General features: G+C 41.0%; 1 protein-coding gene across 1 annotated transcript in view; it reads right to left on the reverse strand.

The window, feature by feature from the left end:
* The window catches only part of LOC134537298 (centrosomal protein of 120 kDa-like), a 39,760-nt gene extending 16,846 nt beyond the window's left edge, over positions 1 to 22,914 (reverse strand). Inside the window, exons 1-11 of the mRNA XM_063377589.1 lie at positions 22,612 to 22,914; positions 19,071 to 19,218; positions 17,025 to 17,154; positions 14,828 to 14,920; positions 13,545 to 13,724; positions 10,942 to 11,708; positions 8,036 to 8,258; positions 6,218 to 6,335; positions 5,125 to 5,225; positions 4,306 to 4,488; positions 1,266 to 1,361 (exon numbers count right to left, since the gene is read on the reverse strand). Coding sequence (XP_063233659.1) covers positions 1,266 to 1,361; positions 4,306 to 4,488; positions 5,125 to 5,225; positions 6,218 to 6,335; positions 8,036 to 8,258; positions 10,942 to 11,708; positions 13,545 to 13,724; positions 14,828 to 14,920; positions 17,025 to 17,154; positions 19,071 to 19,218; positions 22,612 to 22,663 — 2,091 coding nt within the window. The 5' untranslated portion in view covers positions 22,664 to 22,914. The remainder of the gene's footprint in view (positions 1 to 1,265; positions 1,362 to 4,305; positions 4,489 to 5,124; positions 5,226 to 6,217; positions 6,336 to 8,035; positions 8,259 to 10,941; positions 11,709 to 13,544; positions 13,725 to 14,827; positions 14,921 to 17,024; positions 17,155 to 19,070; positions 19,219 to 22,611) is intronic.
* Between the last annotated feature and the right edge of the window lie 1,834 nt (positions 22,915 to 24,748).

Consider the following 24,748-nt stretch of genomic DNA (forward strand, 5'->3'; position numbering starts at 1 on the left):
CACATGCCACTGGCGGGGTCTCCTTCCACACCTCTAGTTCCTGCTGCAGGTCTGCCACCCTCTGCTCCAACTGTGTTCTCTCCCTCCTCCACTGGGACTCCTGCACACAGTACACATGCCACTGGCAGGGTCTCCTTCCACACCTCTAGTTCCTGCTGCTGGTCTACCACCCTCTGCTCCAACTGTGTCCTCTCCCTCCTCCACTGGGACTCCTGCACACAAGTACACATGCCACTGGCGGGGTCTCCTTCCACACCTCTAGTTCCTGCTGCAGGTCTGCCACCCTCTGCTCCAACTGTGTTCTCTCAATCCTCCACTGGGACTCCTGCACACAAGTACACATGCCACTGGCAGGGTCTCCTTCCACACCTCTAGTTCCTGCTGCAGGTCTGCCACCCTCTGCTCCAACTGCGTCCTCTCCCTCCTCCACTGGGACTCCTGCACACAAGTACACATGCCACTGGCGCCCTCTCCTTCCACACCTCTAGTTCCTGCTGCAGGTTGGCTTTTGATGAATGAACAGTGGCTTAATGTCATATCAGTATTGACATCATTGGAGACAATGAGGTGCGATGAAATGAGGATGAAGTACTAACTGAATTAACGGATATGGGAAACTGAAGTACCCCGACAAACCCACTGGCTAAGATAACATTTGCCATTTTTCTAACTCATGGAAAGTCCAGATTTCAGCACACTTGGTTTGTATTCGGAACACAAATGGACCTCTTATCACTGTAGTCCCATCACCGTAGATTTCACATAAGTGTTAAACGTGGTGGCTGTAACCAAGAGTACTCTGATTTCTCCCATCAATAACACATTCCATCGCTACTCCATTGGATACTTTTTGCCCCCTCAGTGATGAGACAATACATAATTCATGTATTTACTATAACAAAATAAGTTATGTTTTAGTATTGAGGAACATAAGTTCCTATTTTGTTGATATCACTGTACAAATCATAAGCTTGTTAAGTGACTGGTATGGTTTTTCTTCGCCTGGTGAATTAAACTGTGTAATTTGACAATCATTTTCATACATTCAAAATTTGCCAAAATATACTTTCTACATTCTACAACAGTTTCCTACTGAATCACTTCACACCCTGCTTAATCCTAATAAATTTGTCAAATGCATATTCCACACAAAATTACGACAAAAATCAGTCGAGCCCAAGTTAGAATTACTGAGTTTCAACTGAACCAGACTTGGTGGGCCTGCACACTAGGCGGGCCGTCACGCGATAACGCTGATAACACACCTTGTCAAATTCGGGCTCCAATCTCGCAGATAAGTCTTCCAAGTCTCTTAGTTTCCGCGCCCACTCAGATTCCAGATTCTCCTTCAGGAGGACCACCTGCAACCAATAACAACAAACGGATCGCTTCAGCCATCTCTGAAACATATTCTACAATGCACACAGCCAATACGACGCAGGAATCTCATTCCAGCATTTGCCTGGAGTGACTGCGGAAAACCAAGGAAAATGGAGATATCTGGATCTGGATTCCAAATCGGATCCAACAGAGTACTAGTCCAAAGATTTACTGTTCTTTCACCTTGCTGGGGAGTCTCTGGAGACAATCATTCCAAGACTAAAAGCCTCATCCAGATAAAGGTCACAAATAACTGTCTACCAGACAAGACATTTGCTGTAGTCTGTCTCACTGTGAGAATGCAGTACAGAGTAAATGGAGCTCACTGTGGCCAGGTTGGGTGGCCCACGGTATTCCTCAAGACCGCTCAGTGACAGTTAACAGCGCTGAGGGACGACGATGCGCGGGGAACAGAGCAGGGAGGGGGTTAGCGACGACCCTTGTCATCCAGCCAGGCACGCCTGACATGCCTCACCTCAGTGGACGGCACGCGACACGGCGCGTGACGCCAGCCAGCTCCGAACCTGGCACGTGTCGCGGTCCTGTCTGCGTTCGTAACATTACTTTCAAATCATTAAGAAACATGGTAGGTACTAAATGAAGCAGTAAACAAACCCCCATCATTTAGCAGAACCTACACAACGTGTGTATTTCTAGATGTTGTATAAACAACTTAAGTGAGTGTAAACAAAGTGCTAGGGCTAAATGTTGACAGAGCTGGGGTAGGACACACCGCAAAGAAGGAGGAAAGTAGAAAGATTGGGGAGACTTTTTGAGGTGATTGAGGGCGAGGGGGCGGGGGGACGCTGGGAGCTAGGTTGAACAGAGGCGGTACAGAGGAAGGAGGGATCATGGGTGGAAGAGAGAGTGGAGACGAACAGAAAGAGGAAGGCAAGTATTCTTGGGGGGAAGGAGTGAGGGGAAGATACTTGATGAGAGAAGAGGCAAGGACTTGAGGAATTGGGAGAATAAGGTAGTGCCACAGAGTGGAAGCCCAATCGCAAGTGTATCAATCAAATCAAACTATGTTTTTATCCACATTAGAAAAAACAACTTTTTATGTGTCACATTAAATAATTAGATTGAAATGACATAAAACCAGGTATATAATACCTACACTTATTCTACTAACCCTGACTCCATCCTTTCTGTGTATTTTTCTTTAATTAGGTCCAAATTAGAATATTGTTAAATAATTTGGAATTCAATCAATTCATCTGTTTCTGCTAAAATCGAGTACAAACCAAATAAAATAGTGTAACTTATACATTTAAAATATCCTTCCAGTCATAATTTATTCCCTCTAGTTGATCGTAGTGCATTACTTGATTCTCTCTTCATTAAAAATGGTTAAAACTCTAAAATTGATAATAAACATATTCTCTACAACACTGGTTTCAGAATTCCACAATTTCTCAGTCACTTAAAGTCTACTTTTTGTACTATTTACAAACAAAATGACATCATCCACAGACTAAATGCTAATTATTACAAGCTTGATAATTCTGTTTAATTAACTAGTTAAAATCACAATTCACATATTTGTTTACTATTAACTTCTAAACATTCCAGTGGTATGTTTGTGTGTTTTATTATTGTGTCTAATTATGTTATGTTAAATGTAGGGATGTGCGAATCCTTGATTTTCAGTTCGGTTCGAATCCGATTCGAATGCCTGGCAATATTTGAAATATGAATCAGATTCTGAATATTAAGCACAGAATATGTAATTAAAAATAACTGATTAACTGAAAAATAATGTGTGTTCTCTTTTTTCTAACTGTAACTACTGGCAATTATTTATTACACTGAGATTGAAATGTTTATAATTATGTAAACTTAATTAATAATAACACTTTAAAATATGAAAACCAAAACATATTCGATTCTCCAACTCAATCGTAATAAACTGCACGCCACAGGGAAATCTCAGTTTTATAAACGTTTCAGCAAATGAAACCATTTTTTCTCCAATAAATAGCCAACATGTCTTTTTTCTTGTAGGTATGTAATTGAATTGTTTTTAGTTTAAAATTTGCTATACGACGAAATTCATAATTATAGTTTAAGCTCTCGAAATCTTGAAATTCTTTTAATTTCACTGTGTTAATTATTTAATTTGCATATTTTTCTTTGATACATCATATTATAAATACTCACGTAATAGTAGCCTAATTTTATTATTCACTGCTAGTATTTTTGAGCCGTATTAAATTAATTTATAAATTTTGTGAATATTCGTATTACTGTTCGAATCCATGTATGTACAACGATTCCGGGTTCGGGTAATTGTGGATTCGAACCGTATTCGAAAATATCGGGTACTCGCACATCCCTAGTTAAATGTTATCACTTCTAATTAGTTATTGAGAGTGTAAATGTAATAGCAATATATATATATATGTGTGTGTTTGTGTGTGCGCACAGCGATCAAACATGGGCACAGTGACGTACATCTAGTGACATGCCAGCTTTCTCAGTTTTACTTAAAAGCTTCTTTTTTTTTTCAGTGGTGGTGGACGATAGCGAAATAGTTTCTCTGTTACTTTGTGGATGGCCGAGATTGCATCATGTTCTGCTCTTGACTCAGTGGAGGTTTTTTTTTTTGATTCAACATCTTATCGACAGCAAGGTCATTAGAGACAAATTCACAGAATATAGGCTACATGGAATAGGGGTAGTGGCAGAGCCTACGGAAGGGGGGATGGAGGGACTATAACACTCCCCCTCCTCCTGGTAACTGGAAACTGGCCATGGCCTACAGCAAGGAACTGTCTCAGACTCGAACCCGGAGCTCCGGAGTGCCACCGCTCCACCTTCCTCCAACTGTTTAGGCCTCAGACAAATTGTTCAAGACATCTCTTAAATATTTTACTAAGGATATACTTGAGGAACGTGGAGTTGAGCATGCGCGGCTAGACTCGCCTGTTTCTCGCGCTCCGAGTTCTTCTCCAGTCCGAGCCGCAGGTCCGCCCGGGACCGCTCCAGGTCCTCCTTCATCCGGGAGCACTTGCGCAACTCGCCCCTCATGGCGGCCTCGAGCCCGGCCCTCTTCGCGCTCCACTCCTTCGCCAGCAGCGCCAGTTGGGCACTCTGCTTCTCGCGCATCTGCGGGCAGCGACCACCACCGCTGCAGGGGTCTGCGGCTACCACGTGCTGCTGCTCACTGACAAGACTGGCAAGAGTTGCAGGGGGCACAACTATTTCAAACAAGTCCTAAGAATCACAACTACCATAACATACCGGTGCAGTGGTACAGAGCTGCTGAAATTATATTACCGCTGATTTTTGTTTGAGTTTTGCCGAGACCGTCGCTACGTAACCTGCAGCTTCTATTTTAGTGTGTTTTCAGTCAACAAAACAATAACTTTGATACGTTTTTGTGTGTGATATATCATTCCGCACACATTTCAAGACATTGCCAGTGAATTTTTGACAACATTTGCTGAAATGCCTGCCCCATCAGATGATGTTAACTTAAATACATAGTGAGATCAGACCAACTAAAAGGCTCGATCTCACCATCACACTGAATTTATTTTGTTTAATCATCAATATTTTTTGCAGAAGTTCCCGAGGATTAATCAATACGTATTTAAAGAACTTCATTTCATTTTTTCTTCCAAACAGTAATATCTTTGGCAAATATTCGCAACTGAAACATAAATATCACGCCAACTGCCTCGTGGTAAAGGAAGTACTCCTAGGTAAGTATCTGGGACTAGCAACGGAAGATGGCCGCACCTCCGCCGTGAAGATTGCCTGCTGCTTCTCCTTCCACTCCTGCAGTTCTTCCACCGTCTTCAAGAGAGTCGCGTTCACAGCCGTCCTCGGCAAACCACTCTCTGTGCAACAGTCAGAAACTCCGTTCAAACAAACGTTTGCACATCTTACAAACTACAAGTTTAACACTTTTAGTTTCAGGTTGTCAAAGTACCTACTATGTATGTCAAATTCTCCTTCAAGCACAATGATAGACTGTGGTTGAGAATCAGGAGGACATGTGGTGCAGAGGGTGGTAGGCCTGTGAAGTTGAAGACAGGAGCAAGATGGCGGCTTGTGAGGTTGTTTGGAGTGTGTGTAACCGACGTCCTGGCTGTGCTGGCACGACGCTCTGCTCCGACGGAGCCGGCGAAGGCACTAGTGACGGTACAGGAGCAGCAACTGGCGGGGCCATCACCAGCGGGACACCACCGTCAGCCACGGAGGGACCAGGGCACACACAGCCGACCCGACCCAGCAGGCTGCAAGACTACGTGTGGCAATCTTAGAGGGGAAGTGTTGTGTAGAGGGTGGTAGGCCTGTGAGTTGATGGCCATCTGCGTGATTGGTAGGTTTAGGACTGGATATTGGAGAGCGGGGAAAGCATTAACAGCGTGCTGGGAGCTGTGCAGGGAGACAAAGCTTTCGTACCTGAATGTCTTTCACACCGACAGGTTTAACGGGAGACGGCTTAGATACTAACTTACCAACAAAACCTAACCTGTCTGCAAGTTGATGGCAATTTCCTGCTCCTACATGGAATCAAACCTATAACCTCTCAGTCACCAACCATCCTAGCACACCCAATAGGGCACCATAACATGCTCAAGAACCAGAAAGAAAATATAAAAAATTAAAAAATTCAAGCCAGCTGACAAAATGTTTTACAAATTCACTAAATGTTTTTTATCAAAGCAAAATGGTTTAATCCTAATGAACAAATATTTTAAATGCTATCACTAATTTATTTGATAGCACATTTTTCAACCTTACATATGTTTACAATTAATAAATTAAAACAATTAATTATTTAAATTGTACTTAATGTGAATTATTTAATGAACTTGGTATTTACCAGCAGTATCGCCCGCCAAGTGTATCCCGGTGTCTTCCAACACCATGGATATCTTCACTGTGGCCACCTGGTCTCGGGTCGAAATGTTCCGCAGGACTTTCGAAAAGCAGCATCCTCTCTGTTGGGACATTGACGGCTTGGTCTTCAAAACTTGAAGATGTAATGCAAATAAAGTGCATCCCACTCAATCTTAACCCCATGGTATGTGATAGCTTTAGCCAAGAAGGCATTCAATAATACAAACCTGATTGTATTCTTTGAAAAATTGCAGCAATGGTGGTAAAACATTTGGCAAGAAATTGTTTGAATAAGCCATTTCAGTGATTTATTCTCTCAGAAAACCAAGACTGACTAACAAAATGTAGTAAAAAATCAAAACAAATAAAAATGATTTCTAAAGAAGGTACCGTATTCACCCTCGCTTGGGTCGCACATCGTGTGCAGATTTTTGTTTAATAACATGTACTGCAATTCTTATGCGAGTTATTTCATTTTGGGAGTAAAACAAATCAACAGTTAAGTGTTGTGGTTGACTATGTGCTTAAATAACTAGCCTGGATTAGTTTTTAATCTGTAACAAGTAAGTATAAATTGTTTAATTAAAAATCTCAGCAGTGCGTGTGAAGCATCATGGACTGCGTCTGCCGCTTGTCGAGTGATGTGGCTGTCTGAGGCAATAAAGTAAATCCAAGAGGGAGAAAGCGGGTGTGAGTGAGTGAGTGCGTGTGGCCATGCAGCAGTATTGGTGGTTCTCCCTCCCTCCCTTCCCACCGTAAATGACCATGAACTGGCACCGTATACATCATCACTTTCTATTTCGACAGATTTTTGTGACGCAACTTTGTCCAAACATTGATTTTGCGTGAGATTTTTCACACTTTCCGCTGCAACATTTCATTCATGAAAAGGAAATATCATATTCAGCCTGAGACTGAGCTGTAATAGGCTTCTGCAACCAAACCATTTAGGCATTAAAAATATTATATTCTTTGAGGAAGAATTTTTTTTTTTATTTGAATCATTTTTATTGAATTATCACTATTTTGTATGGATCATAAGGGTGAAATGAAATGTACAATTTAATTAATAAATTTACTTTTAGTTGCATTCATTCATTAATTCAAATATATTTATTACTATTGAAATGTTGCGTGCGCCGTATTTATTTTTAGAAGTACAAAAAAAATTTTACACCTGCCAGGATTCAAACCGACATTTGCGACGCTGACCGCAAGACCACGAGGCCATACATGAAATTGAGTAGTTTCAAATGATATATATATATATATATATATATTAAAAACTTTTTTTTCAGGGTAGGGGAATAATATTATTTCGTTTTTATAACACTATTTGATAACAAATACGCATCCCAAATACACCAAACTTATTTATAATGTGTTACAATATTTTTTAAAACATTGTGCAAAAAATCCCGGGTGTAATTTGAATTATTATGTGTAACTGTAAAACTCCATTGTTGGTTCAAAACGTATTTGAATATTCAACATTACTTTTAAATAACCGTACCAATTGTGCTGAAAATCGGTGGACGATCGTTAAATTACATAATATTAATAATTCAAACGTCGAAAATATGATTGAAAAGTCAAATCGATGGTCGTTCCAATCGAGTGGAAGAGAGATGCCGCGCATGCGTACAATGAGCAAACAGGACACATCCATACTGGGACACTTTTTCGTGCATGCAGCCGGCGTTCATCGGAATTATTAGACGTCACGTCAAAAACCCACGTGGTTTTGTTCACACCAGCTGGACTTGACTTCTGCAAGCCAACAGCAGCACGCAAGGCTCACCTGGTCCGCGCAGAGAAGCGAGGCCCCCTCGAGGCCGGCGGAGGCCAGCACCAGCGTCTGCCCGCCCGGGGTCCGGCTGCACAGGAAGAGCCTGGGCTGCGAGGCCACCAGCGCTCGGCCGATGTCCCCCGGCGCTGCTAGCACGGCCAGCCGGCACGAGCCGCCCCTCAGCGGCACCTCCGCCCGCCGGGCGCCCGGGGACTCCGCGCCGGGGCGCACGAACCTGCGGCGACCAGGGCTTCACGTTCAACACCTCTCACAGTAACAACAATACATGTGTATTTAACGATCCCTTTACGATTGGAATGTGTTTAGATGTACCCGAATTTCAATAGATTTATTTATTTTTTTTCCTTAGTTTACCACACGTGAATCTATTACTATTATTATTCTGAAAAAAAAACCACTGCACAAAGAGTATTTCAGGAGCTAAACAGCAATGTGAAACAATCACAAAGTGTGTGTGTGCGAAACAATTGCTGTGTCGCCCGAGTCCAATACTAAATAATAAAATACACAGACAACACAGGCTTTTAATTTAAATTCAACTGGACTAACGTGTTTATTTAAGGAGTTTTAATGGATTCCCAGTGAATTTTAAGGAAATTTAAGGGATCTTAAGCAATGAAAATCAAATAAAGTACTACTTAAATTAAAGTGACACCCGGGCCATTAGAGAAGGTGATATGAGTGACTTCAGGTACGGAGGTGATGATGTGAGAATGGAACACTGCGACATCTGCCATGTTCCCCACCAATGAACATGCAGGTTTGATCCAGAAGGAATTGAACACAGACCACCTTGGCAAGAGGCCAATGACGTGATGTGATCACTCAACCCTCATAACCCTCACATTTTCTCTATGTACTCTCAGTAGCATTTGGTCACCCGCCTCATTTGCTCTGTCTCGAGCCCAGAGACCAGCAGGCCGGCCTCAAGCAAAGCGAAACTGCTCCGTCGTTGGAAATACAAATATGTTGCTAGTATATTTATTTTAAAATATTACACTTAAAAATGACCTGATCAGCTTCCTGGATATAAAGAAAGACTTATCATGGAAATAAAATACATACTACCTATTATAAAAACAATATATATAAAAATACACTTCCATCAAGAAAGTAATAGATGCAAAAAATCCCATTAAAATACTTCTATAAGAATTTTTGGCCATTATAAACTTTATCACTGCATAGTGGATAGCCTAAACAGAATCATACTAAAAAAGTATCCAAAGTTTATACTGTCCATGAAAAAAAAAACTAGGCGAACTATTTATTACCAAAGACGAAAGTTCCTATCAATCGTGACCAATGCTTCATAAGCAGGAACCACAACGAAGATCATGGAGACAACTGTCTGCAGCACAGTAGTGACACACACCGTGAAGGAGTTAAATGGGCACAGCAGTGCGTAGAACTGGGAGCTGCAATTTTCTGACACACTTTTCACTATAAACACGTTTAATAAAATCATGTCCCCACAAACACACGTAGTACTACTTTAAAAATTATGCTTTTAAACATGTACGTGATTAACACTGACGAATCACAATCCATTATGGTTTCGCAAAAAACTTCACTTTTTAACTGACTGTATTTCTCTGGAGATGTCCGAAAAATCTAGCCAGTCATTACCAGACGGGTAGCTGAACACCAAATCAGCGTAAAAACTACGTGAAGTAACCATCGTATCTGTCAATACAACGTGTACACATGGCTTCACTTCGCACAGGCTTGTAGAAGTTGCTGGCAGTATCGGGTATTACTGGTAAACGACGTAGCAGCTGTTCTCATTGCCTTGTATTGCGTTGTCGAAGTCTTCGACGTGCTGCACGCTGCTTGTGATGACATCATGACCCGCGCGTGCGTCTCTTACCAGCCACAGATCAGTTATCCCTCTTCGACTCGAGTCAGCACGGCGAACCACTGCAGCAGTCACACCTGACGTCACTCATTTCGGCGGTCGCGCTCCCAGGTGGCAGTAGCATGCAACAACGGACTCCTACGTTAATTACTAAAGCCTAAAAATTAAGCTTACAATAAAAATAAATATTAAATAATGAATTTTAAATAAAAATACGGGAAACAGAAAGTAAAAAAATACGTTAAAGAAAGAACTTAAAGGGTAAATAAACTTTAAAAATTCTATAGGCCAAAAACTAAATGGCCGCTCAGCCACAGCGCGAGTAGAGGTACTCGCGACCACAGTCCTGTGTTAGGGTCTAGCCAGAGCTGCAGTACCCAGCAACCCGTCCACGTACAAGGCAGAACTGTGCTAAGACAATAAACGGCATTACTTCAAGGTCAAGTGCTAGAATCACCATCCAATCCTGAACCCCTCCTCTACCCTATCCCGCTCCTTCCAGGGAAACACTGGCTGCATCAGAGAACAAAGTTAGCTAGTTACATTTAGTGTCAGAAGTTAGGCCCCTTAGATAATACATTTTACCAATTATTGATTGCAATCAGGATAGAGAACTTTGGGTAGATATTTGATTCCACTTCAAGTAAATACACAGTTGCTTGTATCCCTAACATTTAATTTATGTCCGTAAAAATCAGATACGGATAACTAATATTGGCGCATGAATTCATGATTTAATTAAATGCTGTTTTAAGACATCGCATGTACAGTATAAAAAAATCACCGAGAGTATAGATATCGACAATTTCCCTATGTTTTCCAGGTTTATAAGACATCTTTTCAACTTTCTGAGTTGACCCCGTCTGCAGGAACCCCGGCTGACTTACGGCCACTGCCAAGCCTTCCCCAACATCCTGTTTCTGTGTCATCTCTAATAACATTAATGTCGGTAATACGTCAAAGCCAACTGCATAATTTTAAAAAAATTTGATCTTTCCTGACCTTGGTTCCAAACTGCAAGCGGCAATATTAAACTCACTTGAAGAACACCTTCGTGTCGGAGACTGGCTTGTGGAACAGCACGGACTCCAGCTTGATGTGCAGGTGGTAGCGGTGGGGGGCCGCCCTCCCCGCGAGGGGCTCGACGGCCGAGTGGCCCCGAGGGCTCCCAGGGCTCCGAGGCAGCTCGCCAGCAGCTCTGCCCTGGTCGCCCGCATCGCGCTCGCCCCCGGACAGCCACGAGAGCGACGAGGCGCTGTCGGGGTCGGCCGAGAGCTCGTCGCCCTCCTCCGCGATCTGCCCCGCACTCCGGTGCTCCAACGAAGAGAGCACCACGTTCCCGTCCACTTCCAACGCCACCACCGGCAGCGTCTGCCTCTGTTCCGCCTGGAGCGCGAGGCTGATCTTCACGCCCGGCTTCGAGTTCCCTTCTCCGACGGGCACTCGCTGCGTCTTCGGGCTCGTTAACAAACAGTGAACGTTCCGGACGACTCTGTCACCGCCACCCGTGTATTTGGAGCAGAACTCATCCGTGTCTTCCGTCGGAACGAAGGTCTTCAATTCTACGGATGCGGAGCCGACTTCCTCATCGCCTGACATCAACGCGAATGGTATGGACTCTTTTTCTAAATACAACTTCAACCCAGATAATGAACAACAAATTTTCAACTTATTTAAGTCAGAGACAAAATCAGAAGTGGCGGAGTCCACGGTAAAGCTCTTTGTCTTTATTGTGTGCCCGAAAACTTTATAGCAGAAATAAAAAGTGGGTTCTTCACGGGGATGTCCTGCGTTTTCCGGCACAAGCTGTAACAGAGAGTGCATACAAACATGTTTATATGTGATTTCAAGAATTTTTTTATTTTTGATGTTTGCTTTTACTTATTCGTAAATGTGTGTTCACGTAATTTTTTTTTGTCAATGATTATTTGTTCCAACGAGTTGATGCAATAGTTTGCCAAGTGTGTAAAATCAGAGAGAGACAGAGAGTTCGGTAACCATGAGAAAGGACTGTGAAGCTGGTCATAGTGATGTTACCATGAACCATGATTGGCTGGTATTTATGTAATTGGTTAAAAATGATGTCGCCCCGACTTTGTAATATTTTCTTGTAAATTTTGCCGGAAAAGCCTCGTTGCAAGGGTCAGGAAATTTTGCTGTGACTGGGTGGTGAGGCCACGCCCCTGCCACCGCCCTCGGGTGGCACGCAGTCGCGTGTAGCCTCGGCAGTCAGCGACTGTACGAGGTACGGAGAGGTTACGTGTCTGGCGGTGGCTCAAAAATAACATATTAATGGTTTGAAGAGAGAATTTAGAGGCTGTGATCCGGGTACCATCCTTTAGTGACTTGGAACTTTCAACTAGAATATTTGACCACAGTCGTCGGTATTAGCACAAGCAAGGACCACGTAAACTTTGTCCCTTTGTTCTGGGGACGAGTCCTTCGCCTCGTACCATGAGTTTGTGTGCAACCACGGGATTTACTTGCAAACTATATTTTGATACTCATCCTTCGGTGTCTGCGAACAGTCAACTCATTTGTTTTGGAGTCAGTGAAGAGATTATGTGCTACTTACTTGTAGATTCGACATGCATTGTTTCTCGTGGTCACAAAATTACGACCAGAGAGTTTTCGTGAAATTTTAATAAAAAATAATAATAAAAATCAGTTGAGTCCAACAGATTTTATTTCAGTTACCACATTGCTTTTTGAACTTAAATATTTTTTCAGCACCCAATTGATTTATTTAAGTGTTCATGAATGTACACTCTACTGGGAAGTTTGTAAAGTGTGGCGGGCCATAGAATGTGGAGTGAGGCACATCTAGCTTCGGGGAGGGTGTAGCCAGAGTCGACATCAAAGTATTAGATTTAACTTTGTAATGTTTAAGAAAAATTATGTATCTGTAAGGTATGAACATTAATTATTTTATGCTGTAAAGGTAATATTTAAATGAAAATTTGGGATATAATGCTTATTCTTGCTGTATTTCTTTAAAATCATAATATTATTTTTACTTATTGGAAGAGAGAATTGAAAGTTGCCATCTTGGTTTTAAATTTATTGTTCAACTTTTTTTTTACAATATATTATGAACATTTTGGCTCTGTTAGAGCACAGCAAAATGTTTACTGGCACGCCTGATATAACTGTACAGGCTGCTGCAGACAGTTTATCCTGTGAAATAATTGTCATTTATAACTGAACTAGTATTTTAGAAACCCACCATCCAACCTGCCACCTGATCAGCCAATTGCAGCGCAGTAAGTCACGAGAAGTGACCAATCATGTCGAGGCAGTAGAGCACGAAGGGGATCTCGCGTGAACAGTGTATGTCTAGAGGAAGGGCCATACCAGAGACAAAGTCTCTGATTCATACTCCACATGTATTAATTTAAACCTGGACATCAAAGTTTCTGAGTGGCTAAGCCAAACAAGATGAAAATCCTCCGTCAGCTTTAGGACATAAGCAAACCAAATTAAAAGAACTATATACATAATTATAAGGTACATTTGTGTCTTGTTATGACTATAATATGATACAATCCATTCCCACATTTCATTTTCACACCAGGCAATCTCTCGCACATAATTACACACAGAACTACAAAGAACATCAGGGCAACATTCACAAGGTCTCACCAAGTGCAAGTTTGATATCTCGTCAACCGAGACAGTGAGCAGGAAAGTGTCTGTGCCGAAACACGCGGAACCAATCGGGACGATGCCCTGTTCGCTGTGAAGATCGGGGACTAACGGGGCGTGGTCTCCACATCCCATCTCCGCCCCGGGCAGCGTGGGGGCGCTCTGCACCGTCTGCATCTGGAGGAGAGACAAACACATCTCCACACAGTCCTACCACACTAGTCATGTCGGTTACAAATGACTATGTATTTCTAAGTGGAAACACTAACATAAAATAAATTTATGCTAAACAGTAAACAACTGTTCCTTTAGCTGAAAATATTACTCCAAAGTGCATCAGAGTAAATTATGAACCCATAATAACTTTCAATATTTAAAAACAAGGAATCCCAAATGTTTTGCAACGTAAATAAAACCCGAAAATATTAAATGTGACGTGTATTCCAGTAAGTATTAAAGATGCAACTCTTGGGGAACATAGCAACAACTAAGCCTTAAATATGGATGTAGAAACTCAGAACTAATTGGAACACATGCCCGTAGGTTACTTCACTTCAGCAACAAATCATTGTACACTCATTCCAATGATGTACACCGTAGATGACACTCGTGAGGCTAGTCAAGGAAGGACAGAGGGAAACAAAACATGTCACCTGCTGTTGCAAAGATTAAAATATATTATTAATAATTACCCGCAGCAACTTAAAGCAAATAACGCTAAAGATAACAGAAATGAGAACATGAATGACTTAGTGTGCGCACAAAACAAAAAAAAAAAGTTTATCAACTCAACCCATGTTCTCAACAATGGTCACAGTGACCTGGAGAAGTAGAACAGTCACTCATAATTCACTTTTCATGTTCATGTATGTCACAGTCTGATCTGTCAGACCACACCTTTAAGAGGACCTAACTCTAGGCAACACCTTGACACATCAGCTCTGACATCAGCACCAGCTCATCACATGAAAAAAATTCACTTTGATAGCCAGCTACATTTACAAATGAAACCACAGTTCCACTGGGGCCTGAAGCCAGAGGTGGCCTTGTGACACACAACATGTCAGCTGCAGCGCTGATAGTCTGGCCGGCTGGTCGACCCACCCCTTTAAGAAATACAAAATAAATATCCTAATGACATGGATGACATGGGACATAATGACATGGATGGCATAATGACATGGATGACATGACATAGATGTAATAATGACATTAATGGCATAATGACATGGATGACCCATATTTGACCTCGGGACAATGTGAAGGCAATAAAGACTTACGAGCTGTGGCACAACACTTCGGAAACAGTAGCTCAGCAGCAGTTGGGGGTGCGGTGGCTGGCCGCCCGCGAGCCTGTGCCACGTGTGAGCCACCTGGAACCAGTCACAATACAGAAGACTAATTCCTTATCCTTGTATACTGTTGGAAAAACTATTACAAATTAACTCTAATTGCAGCAAAATGATTATACTTCAATTCTGCATCATGGTATACAGTGTAACAAACCACTTGCAAAAATAATTCTGTCGGCATATCTACACTTGTAGATGCACTCACAAATGTTTGGATGGACCACCTGGGTTAGTGAACGTCATCACAGATGTCTGATGGCGAGACGAAGAGGTGGAACAGTTATGGAACGCACTCTGAAGAAGCTCACTGACTCGCAGCAATGCCTACCAAGTTCCCCCCCCCCTTTTCAGGATAATGCAGACGTGACCTCACCGGTAATCAAACACAAATTGCCACTGTAGGCATCGTACATGTAATTATTTATAAATCAATTCATACATATTTACATACTCTTTTATACTGAAAAAAAAAAGGGGGGGTTGTCTGTAAAGTCGGTTTACGGACGATAATTTTACGTGATAACATCATAAGAAACCATTGATGAAAAATTGCATACAAACCACATTAACTTTTCACTTCACTTTATGAACAGTTGACAAAACAGTTCACGTGTAGGTTGTGTGCTGCCGCTGTCTCTCTTCTACTCGGACGCATCGGCCGATGGAGAGGAAGAGAGATAGATGCGTCACAAGCCTATCGTGCCTCTCTATCGCTTGTTCCGCGCTCTCGCTTGCACGCTCGGCTCAGGCGGAACGTGACAATGAGTCATGCGTGCAACCGGCGTTCATCGATTTATAAGACCTTATCACGTCAAAACTAAATCTGAAATAAGCGCACCTCTGTAAATGTGTTATGTAAAGGATGTAACAATATATTTATAAATTCAAAAATAGAGACAATGTAGTGTTTCAGAGCCCTGCCCTCCCTAGCTTTACACAGTAAGGTTTTGCCATAATGCTTTTAAGTAATGCTTTAGTATCAGTTGATAAGACAGTCCAAGGTCATAATGACTTAGTTTTTATGCATGTATGTTGTCATTCTTAATATTCTAATAATTAATTTTGACACTTAGTTGTTTTATTCAGAAAAGTAATTTAACTAGGTTTATACTGCCTCTCGCTTTGTTCGCTAGCTTATTATTTGTGTAAATGAATTTTTTCAGGATTTTATTAATTTTAAATATGTTTTTATGCCGGTATTTTACATCAGGATTCAATTGAAAGCCAAAACAATATTTCTGGGACATTGTGTATTGTGCTGGTCAGAGGAAGAACGAGAGAGAGATGCGAAACTCAGCAGCGCCAATTTTTTACACTTTTTATGTGCTGGGACTTCCTGGAGCGTTCTGTATGTAATTCTTATGACAGGAAAATCGGCTGATGTTCTCTCTCACAGCAGACGGGAAAATTATCACGAGGTTTCATCAACCAATCAGAAAAAAACTGTGATTTTTCATGTTTTATTTCTTTGAACGAAAAGCCTCGCGAGGTTTAGGAAATTTGTATGCTATTGTGTCCTTGTGAGTGCTGTGTTGTGATTGGTCGGTGAGGTGGGATACAGCATATCATACACAACTTGCAACGATAGACAAGCAAACCACACACAAACCATTAAAATTGAAGCCTGCATTTTAAATACTGCAATAAAAAGAAACAAAACATAATCAAGACTTCAAGGCCCAAATGGTACGGTCATGCAAAGAGGGATAGCAAATGGTTATTAAGAGTCTGACACGTTTTAACCGGCTGGGCTTTCATCTGTCGTAGTGACCAACATAACCTCAATGGGACCATTGACAACGAAAATATCACAACCGATGAAAGTCTCAGACATGTCAGGGTCATTTAAATTTACTGTACTGTGTTGTTATGGATAATTAATAAACATTTACATTAGTAGTACTAAAATACATAATATTAAATGATATAACTTAGCAAATATACTTTCAATGCAACCAACAATATGTGGAAGTGAAAAGGGTTAAAATATATATACATGTTTACATTTTACACATTCTATGCACCTATATCCAATATAGAAAAGGTTGCCAAAATATGAAGACAATTCTACACAGCAACAACTAATGGCATTGATTATTTTTAACTGAACCATATCATCACGAACCTGGGGATGTGAGTCAGTCTGGATTTTGGAGTTCTTCAGGTGCAGCAAACAAAACCCAATGATTTCTCGCTCGTGGGGACCAATCAACGAGTAGCAGTTGACTCTGATGCTGGCCGTACTAGTTCGCAACCTGAAAATCACAAAGGTTTATGATCAGAGACTGATAATGGCATGTGAAACTGAAATACTCAAATAAACATTTAGCGGGTTAAGAATTTTAGTAAGGCCCTAACTTTACCAAGAATAAACACACACATATATGAGACATACACTTAAATAAAATTATAAGAGAACCGATGTGTCCGTGCATTGCAGATCCTGCACTCCCTGGCCTGCGATGTGTTTCAGAACGGCAGAATACAAACTGATTATACGAGTCAAGGTTGTGGCCATTTAGTTTGGTATTTGTATTTATTGACATGAATATTTCTGTAATAGTTTCTGATATTTCATTATTGTTATTCGGAAAAGCCTTAACTATATTTTTACTGGTTTTCACTTTCTTTGCTAACTTAATACTGGTGTATTGTTTTAGGAAAATGAGGGAAGGGAGATAAATGCACGAAGTAATTATTTACAATCAATAAATTATGTTTATTGTAAAATATTAATTATGCCTATATGTTGAAAAGGATGGAATTTAAAATCAACCAAAATGTTTCACTATTAATAAACAATCCATAACTATCATGCATTTCACATCAAAATTTGTTATTGATGTTTACATTTTACACAATCTATGTACCTATATCCAATTCATGTACCAAAGAAAACAAAATTAACTACTTATAGTGGCTAATAACTTATCATCATTGACTTAAAATTTGCCAATAGAGCTATCAATACTATAATTTGTATATTGTATAATTCCTTTGATGACATGAATTTCCGACAGGAATATGAATGACTTTAATCTCGGGTCGGGTGTCACTTCGGTTGAGGATTCGACGCCACTTAAAACTCGTAAACTAGGAAAACAAAGAGTTGAAATTATAATATCTTAGTAGAGCAGACTTTTCTTGTGGTCATTACAATGACTCACCCGGTTAACATTTGCAGTGATGACGTACTGAGCGTTGGTGGGGAGCATCGAATTGAAGTCAGTGGGAGCTGTAACTCCGAAGGTAATAAACCAATATGCGTGGTTTGAACTTTAATTTGCTCGTGAGTGAGCACTGAGTGGTGCTAGTGGAGTGGAATAACTATAAACTTCTTAACATTAAACGCAAAATGCCTAAGCAAAAAAGGTTATTTTGGAGAGAAAAAAAAAGGAAACAAGCAACCCCCAAGCAGAAGCAATTAAAAATACAGAGAAGTGTCGTAGCTATTGAATGAGGCAAAAAGTAGTCGAAAGAAATGAGCCTGTGAGGCAAAACAAGCCCCGAACAAGGTGCAAAATTTGAACTCGAGCAAAACTCAGATGTCTACCTCGCAAGAAACAACGTGGAATGCAGAAATTTGTTTGGTAATGGACATGGATATACTCTATGATGATTCTGATGTTGATATGGAGTCAGTTGAGCCAGTGGTTGTGAACAATGGGAAAAGTTTGTCTCGGTTTGGCGTCACACTTTTTAGTGTTGCAATTTTACAGGCGGGGCCTTAAAGCAAGACGTTCATAAAATTCACGTCAAAAAATTAAGTAACATCAATTTTGTTAAATTATTTTATTTATATCTATACACAAAATTACCATTCAGCGCGATGGAAAATTCATGAAAGAATCCCCTGGGGCAGTAATTCATAAAACAGCTCAACCAGAACTCTTTTTATTAAAAATTGTATTATTATAACCACATAGGTAATAAAATTAAGATTTACATGCATGCAACTCACTTAAGTGACTTCAACAAAAAAACCTTAGATATTTTATTATCTCTTGTAATCTGCCAGATCAGCTGAAGAGAATGGCTAATAATATCAGAAAAGAGCATCCAAAGAGGCAGAAACGAAACGCCAGGACAGCAGGAGAGAGCGGCTGGGGCTAATCCGAGGCAGAGCCCCTTCTCAACCTCGGCCACTTGCGACCAGCTCAGGGAAGCTTACCTGCGCAGTCTTTTCTTGTCGATGATCCAGGTGAGCACCTCGTGGAACTGCGGCTCGGAGCAACAGGGGACCAGGCGTGTGGTCAAGATGTGGCCGTCCAGCGACGCCTCGACCACAAGCTGGTGCTGGGACGGGCTGAAGCCACAGCCTGAAGCAAACAGCAAGCTGAGAGACGTGTGTCCGTGTGTTCATCTATTCTGTGGACAAATTTGTGCGAGTTGTTCATCAGCTATTCTGTGGACAAGTAGAAAGAGTGTTGCAGGCACGTGGTAAATAATATTGGGGACTATGTGAAGTATGACAGGAGTATCAACAGTGAAATTGATAAAATAATAATTATAGATGTCAGAAGTTCAAGTGACAGGGACAATGCAAGCGATACACAGTGGGGAAAGCAGTTTTTGTGATTCTGAATAGGTCTGAGTATTTGTTTTGCTAGCACAGTAGTAATTTTCTATGCCTGTTTCGATGTTCTGAAGTGGGACATACTTGTATAATGGATTTTAAACCACTTCGGTATAATCTCAGAGCTAATATAATTTTTTAGCTACCTATGCTGTCAATTAGACTACATACAAATCTTCTTCACCCATGCATTTGAATGAGCCTTTAAATTAAGATATATAATAAAAGTTTCAAGAATTTGTGAATTAAACAATGAATTGTTAAATGAATTTTCAATCAAATCACCATCATAAAACTAAAAATAAATATCAAGATTAAAAAATAATAAATAACACTATGTCATGAGGGACATAAACTGTTTGGACTGACTCCATCTTATCTAGAAAACACATTTCAAAATTCTCGGACATGATAAAGTAACCAAGTGTGTGGTCAAATAATGAAATAAAATGCATGAGCTAGGCCGTTGCTGTTTGAGTAACACAGACTCACTCATGATGGTTTGGTTTGCCCTCCCTCCCTTCCTGCCGAGGTACGGGAAGACTTTTAATGGACTCAGGGACAGCAGAGAAGGCTGTTTTGCTTCTTGTCACAATATAGTGACTCTGCTTAACATGTCTTTTAGGGTAATTATTCCATATCATGTATTCAAGTTTATCCTTTGATCCTGGTTGTATGATCATTTATATATTGATCCTATGGTATATCATGCTTGCTGTTTTAATTTAGAACATCAAAATATCCTGAACATAACAAAACCTATAATATCACAATACAAACAAATTATGTCAGTGCTTGTAGAAATTATTTATTTTCCATTAATAAAAAAAATAAAATTCGGAAAATACCTTTTTCGAACACTAAAAATGTTCCTCTCTTTACCCTGCCGTCGCCCGGGTTCTCGTGTTCGAGACTCGGCGGTGTTCCTAGCGGGAAGGCTGTTTTCTTGCGGGAAAACGTGTCCGGGAGGGCGCCAGGCTAACGCGGTGGTTAGCCACGAGGTGGGTCGTGAGGTCCAAAAGCCCCTGCGTGGCCCACTAGGAACGGCGGCGGTTGTGGTGATGTTAGGGGTCCCTAATGCCTGCTGTACCACTGACCCTACACAGCATAGGACGCTGATCCCTAACTGGATTGGGGAGGTTTGCAAATAACGTACACGGTTTTGCACTATCATTTACACGTCGCGCACGGAGTGTGCGGAGTGGACTTTTAATTACGTAGTAGTTACACTTGCAATTACATTCACACGATTTCCCTACATAAAGTACACTGTCATTATACACTGGGCGCTCTGACGCGCCGTCACTAAAGTTACGTCCTCACGCCAGTCGAGGTTGAGGGAGAGAGTTTGATTGGAGTCTGGTTTGCCGGGAGTCGGCCCGTGCCGTATATTGCACGGCCCCGCATAATGCGTTGTGCGGGGCGTGTTATGTTTATGCGGCTGGGATAGGCCCTACACCGGAAAAGGACCGGGCGCACACCGGGAGTAATTATAAAAGGTTTCGAAGTTTGACTATAGTTACCAGATGGAAGTTCAGTGGAGACAAAGGATGATGTCTCCCCGTGGGACGTGCGTCCGTCCCGGTCCGCGAGTCGCTCTGTCCTGGCGTCTGGCCCTGGCGCGTGGGGAGGGGTGAGCATCTTGTCGTGCCAGAGTTTCTAAAGTTCCATTATTCGTAAAAAATTATATTAATAACAAAATGTAAGTGGCTCTAAATTCACACAATAAAACTTAATAATTAACTCAATATACATATATGTTTTAGAAATTAGATGTAACAAGTTTATATGAAATAAGTTTGAATAAACAGAGTCACACTGGAGACTGTTCGTAGCTTGATGACTGCTCCAGTGGCGAATGATAAGTGATAATTTGGGACGGTTTTATTTAAGTTACATATTACGTTACTGAAATCAGGCTGAAGGCCGCAAGGGGAGCACTCACAACTGTATTATTAAAAAACCACACGTGAGTGACCCGGGCACTCCTACGTTGCACTTGTGTTGCACGGGGTTGTTAATTTAAAGTGGCGTATTCTTTAATGTATATTTAATTTAAGATGTGCGGGATTCGGGTTGTCTTGCCGATTAAGTTATATGCGTTGATTATACCTCAGTCCCGCGGCGCTCGCCTGACTCGGGTGGGCCATGGCTAGGGGTGCGTTCCGTTAGCGGGGTCGGATACTGGCGGTTGCAGGTCTGGTTTAGGGTGGCCTTCGGCCGGACGACGTCAACCCTGTAAAAGGTTTTTCTTCATTCCCACTGGTTTTTGAGAAAATTCCGTTTGTAGGTCACTGCCCATGCAGTGAAGCAGTCATCACCATGTGACCTACATACTGTAATTTCCAGAAACCAGTAGAAATTAAGAAACGTGTTTACAGGGTAAACAGAGGAATGTCAAAAAAGGTAATTTCCCAAAATTATTTACGGAAAAGCTGCGACGTGAGAAAATTACCATTTTATATTAATAATTCATTGTTGTGTCACAAGTTTATATAATGTCCACATTCTTTTGAAGTACAAAGTTAAAACAGCAAGCATCTTGTATTAAAAGATCAATGTATATAGGATCATGCCATCAAGATCAAAGGATTAACTTGGATACGTGATATACACCTTTTACCCTTTTAGTAACAACAAACAACTTCAGGAAAATGTAGCAAATTTCTTGCCAACTATTTTATACCTATCCCTCGCAAAGTTATTAGTATCTTGCACAAGTCTATTTTAAAATGCAATGCACAATAAAAATATATCTTACAAAAAGTGACACATTGGGAGTCTATAAATATCAAAACCATATTCTAAAACAAATGCTTGAATCAAAATAGAACATATATCAGTATTCAGTATACACATTTCTTATATGGTCCATAGGCAATACAAATAACTACAGTAAAGGTATTAATCTTTCAATTTATAAATATCTGAACAGGTAACTGATTTTAAAACCAGTTTTTCGCTCCCTCAAAATAATTGCATGTTTATTTCAACATAAAACTGCCCAAAATATAGCTAACACTGATATACCTCACAGGATGCCACATGGATTTAAAGATGCCGTACAGTTATTTTTCACAGCTTAAAAATTCGCGCCACATACCATACACCAATGAAAGACAACAGAACAACTAACCTTCTTTAATAGCCAAATCAATTTCAACATCTCGACCAATAAGATCATCCATTATGTAGTTTGTAATTTTACTTTAAACCAACGAACATATAGTTTTAAACATTAGTGTATTAATGAGTAAACACATATCATATTATAAAAAAACAGTTCACGAAATACTCCAACTGTCGCCAAGGCAACCGACACTTCACTTCATTACTTGGATTTTGGCCTTGGAAGATACATGTTTAGCCAGAAATTAGACAAATTTGAGTTGGTCCCAAGTATTATAGAAATTAAAATATTTGGTTGCGGGAAAGGCAACCGACAAAGTCACCCTAAATGACCACTAGGTCACCTTCGCATAAGTGCATACACTTCGAAGTCCATAACAAACGTAGAGTTAATAAGTAGGAAGTGGTGTATGATAATGTGTAAATTCTGGAGTAATTTTTTTTGAGATCACGCACTCAGATGAGAAAATCAAAATGTTACAAAATTAGTTTTTTAATGATTCGAAAGAAATAAATGGATCAGAAATGTAGAATTGTCCTGTTTTGCTCATAGTTAGACAAACAAATCAACTAAAATTCAGAAATTATATTTAACATATAAGTTAATAATTATATTGTGTATTTATGCACCATGATTATAATGTGCGCGATACAATAAAAATATTAATTTGTTTTTTGTAACTGCAGTATACGGAAATCCACTTGAGTTGTAGGTTTGTTATTTTCTATAGATATTCTTTCATACTTCTGTGTTTTCCTAGGGGCCTATTAGTGAGGGACACAGTCGGATTAATTCCGGTAGCGGAAAGAATCGGTAGTTTCATTTCAACAGACAGCTAAAGTTATATTCTTGAAACTACTATGGTCGCTGTCGAAATCAACATTGTCAGATTGACCCAAAGCCTCTTTGTAATTGTCATATCATTGCTTTTAGTGTTAACTTCTTACCTCCATGGTGTTAACTATAATAGTAAAAGGCCAATCACAATGAGGAATACAGCATTACTCTGTCGACGTTAGGGCCGTTCCCGTGGTTCGGAGTCGCTGCCCAGCTGCTCAGGCAGAGAGGGTACATGCCATGTGGCAAGGGAACTACCCTAACTCGGGTGAAATAAAAGAGTTTATGACATTAAGTTGTGTTTACTGCACACATCACACACTGTACATGGGATGTCAAGGCTCCCATCTATGACAGTCCATCAGGACGAGGTCCGGCTCCACGCACTTTGAGCACGACACGAGACTACCAGTGACCTGATTGGCGGTGACACGACAGTGACGCGACTGACAGTGGCGTGAATAATGACCGTTACGTGACTGGCAGTGACGCAAATGACGATGACACGAAAGACTGTGACGTAACTGCCGAAGCGAACGACGGTGATGTGACTGATGGTGATGTGACCGACGAAGAAGCGAATGACGGGGACGTGACAACGGTGACACGACTGACAGTGTCACTCACAACTTCGCGACCGCACTCTCTCATCCCACTCAGGCGACTAACTCCACCAACACTCCGCGACGTCAAGTGGCCTCCCCCCTTGCCACGCGCACATGAATCCCCCCTCTTCCCTTCGTGTACGAGTGCGTGGAGCCCACATGGTCACAGGCGGGGAGACGCGACTCAGTCACCCAGGAAACACATCTACAGGTACACAACAACACAAATAGATATTTACACACTCACATAATTACATAAACAAAACCTTTGTTACACTTTCACGCACAGGCGCCGGTGCACACACAAGCCTGAAGCAGCAACGGGCAATAATGGCCTCAGCGAGCCGGAGGAGCACTTGGGACGACGTCAACTCATTAAATTATATTTTCCATTGTATTTATCTTTGAAATTTATTATTCTGTTTACAACATAATTAAAAAATATCTTGATTATTCATCTCTGTCTCCTTGTTGATTAACTTTAAAGTAATCTGTATAAATGCATAAAAAGTAATTTTAAATGAATTTGAAAGTTACGCCCAAGACAGAAAATTCCTTTAGCATTTATGAAATTGCCATCATCTGTGGTCTGTGGGTTCAAAACGTGGGTGGGCCTGGTACCTAGGGGCTGGCGTGAAAGAGGTTTGATTTTTTTCTGAGAGGGTGCCAGGCTAGCTCTTGTGGCTAACCAGTGATGTTTT

The sequence above is a fragment of the Bacillus rossius genome, chromosome 12, assembly GCF_032445375.1.
Source record: "Bacillus rossius redtenbacheri isolate Brsri chromosome 12, Brsri_v3, whole genome shotgun sequence".
NCBI classification, from domain to species: Eukaryota; Metazoa; Arthropoda; class Insecta; order Phasmatodea; family Bacillidae; genus Bacillus; species Bacillus rossius.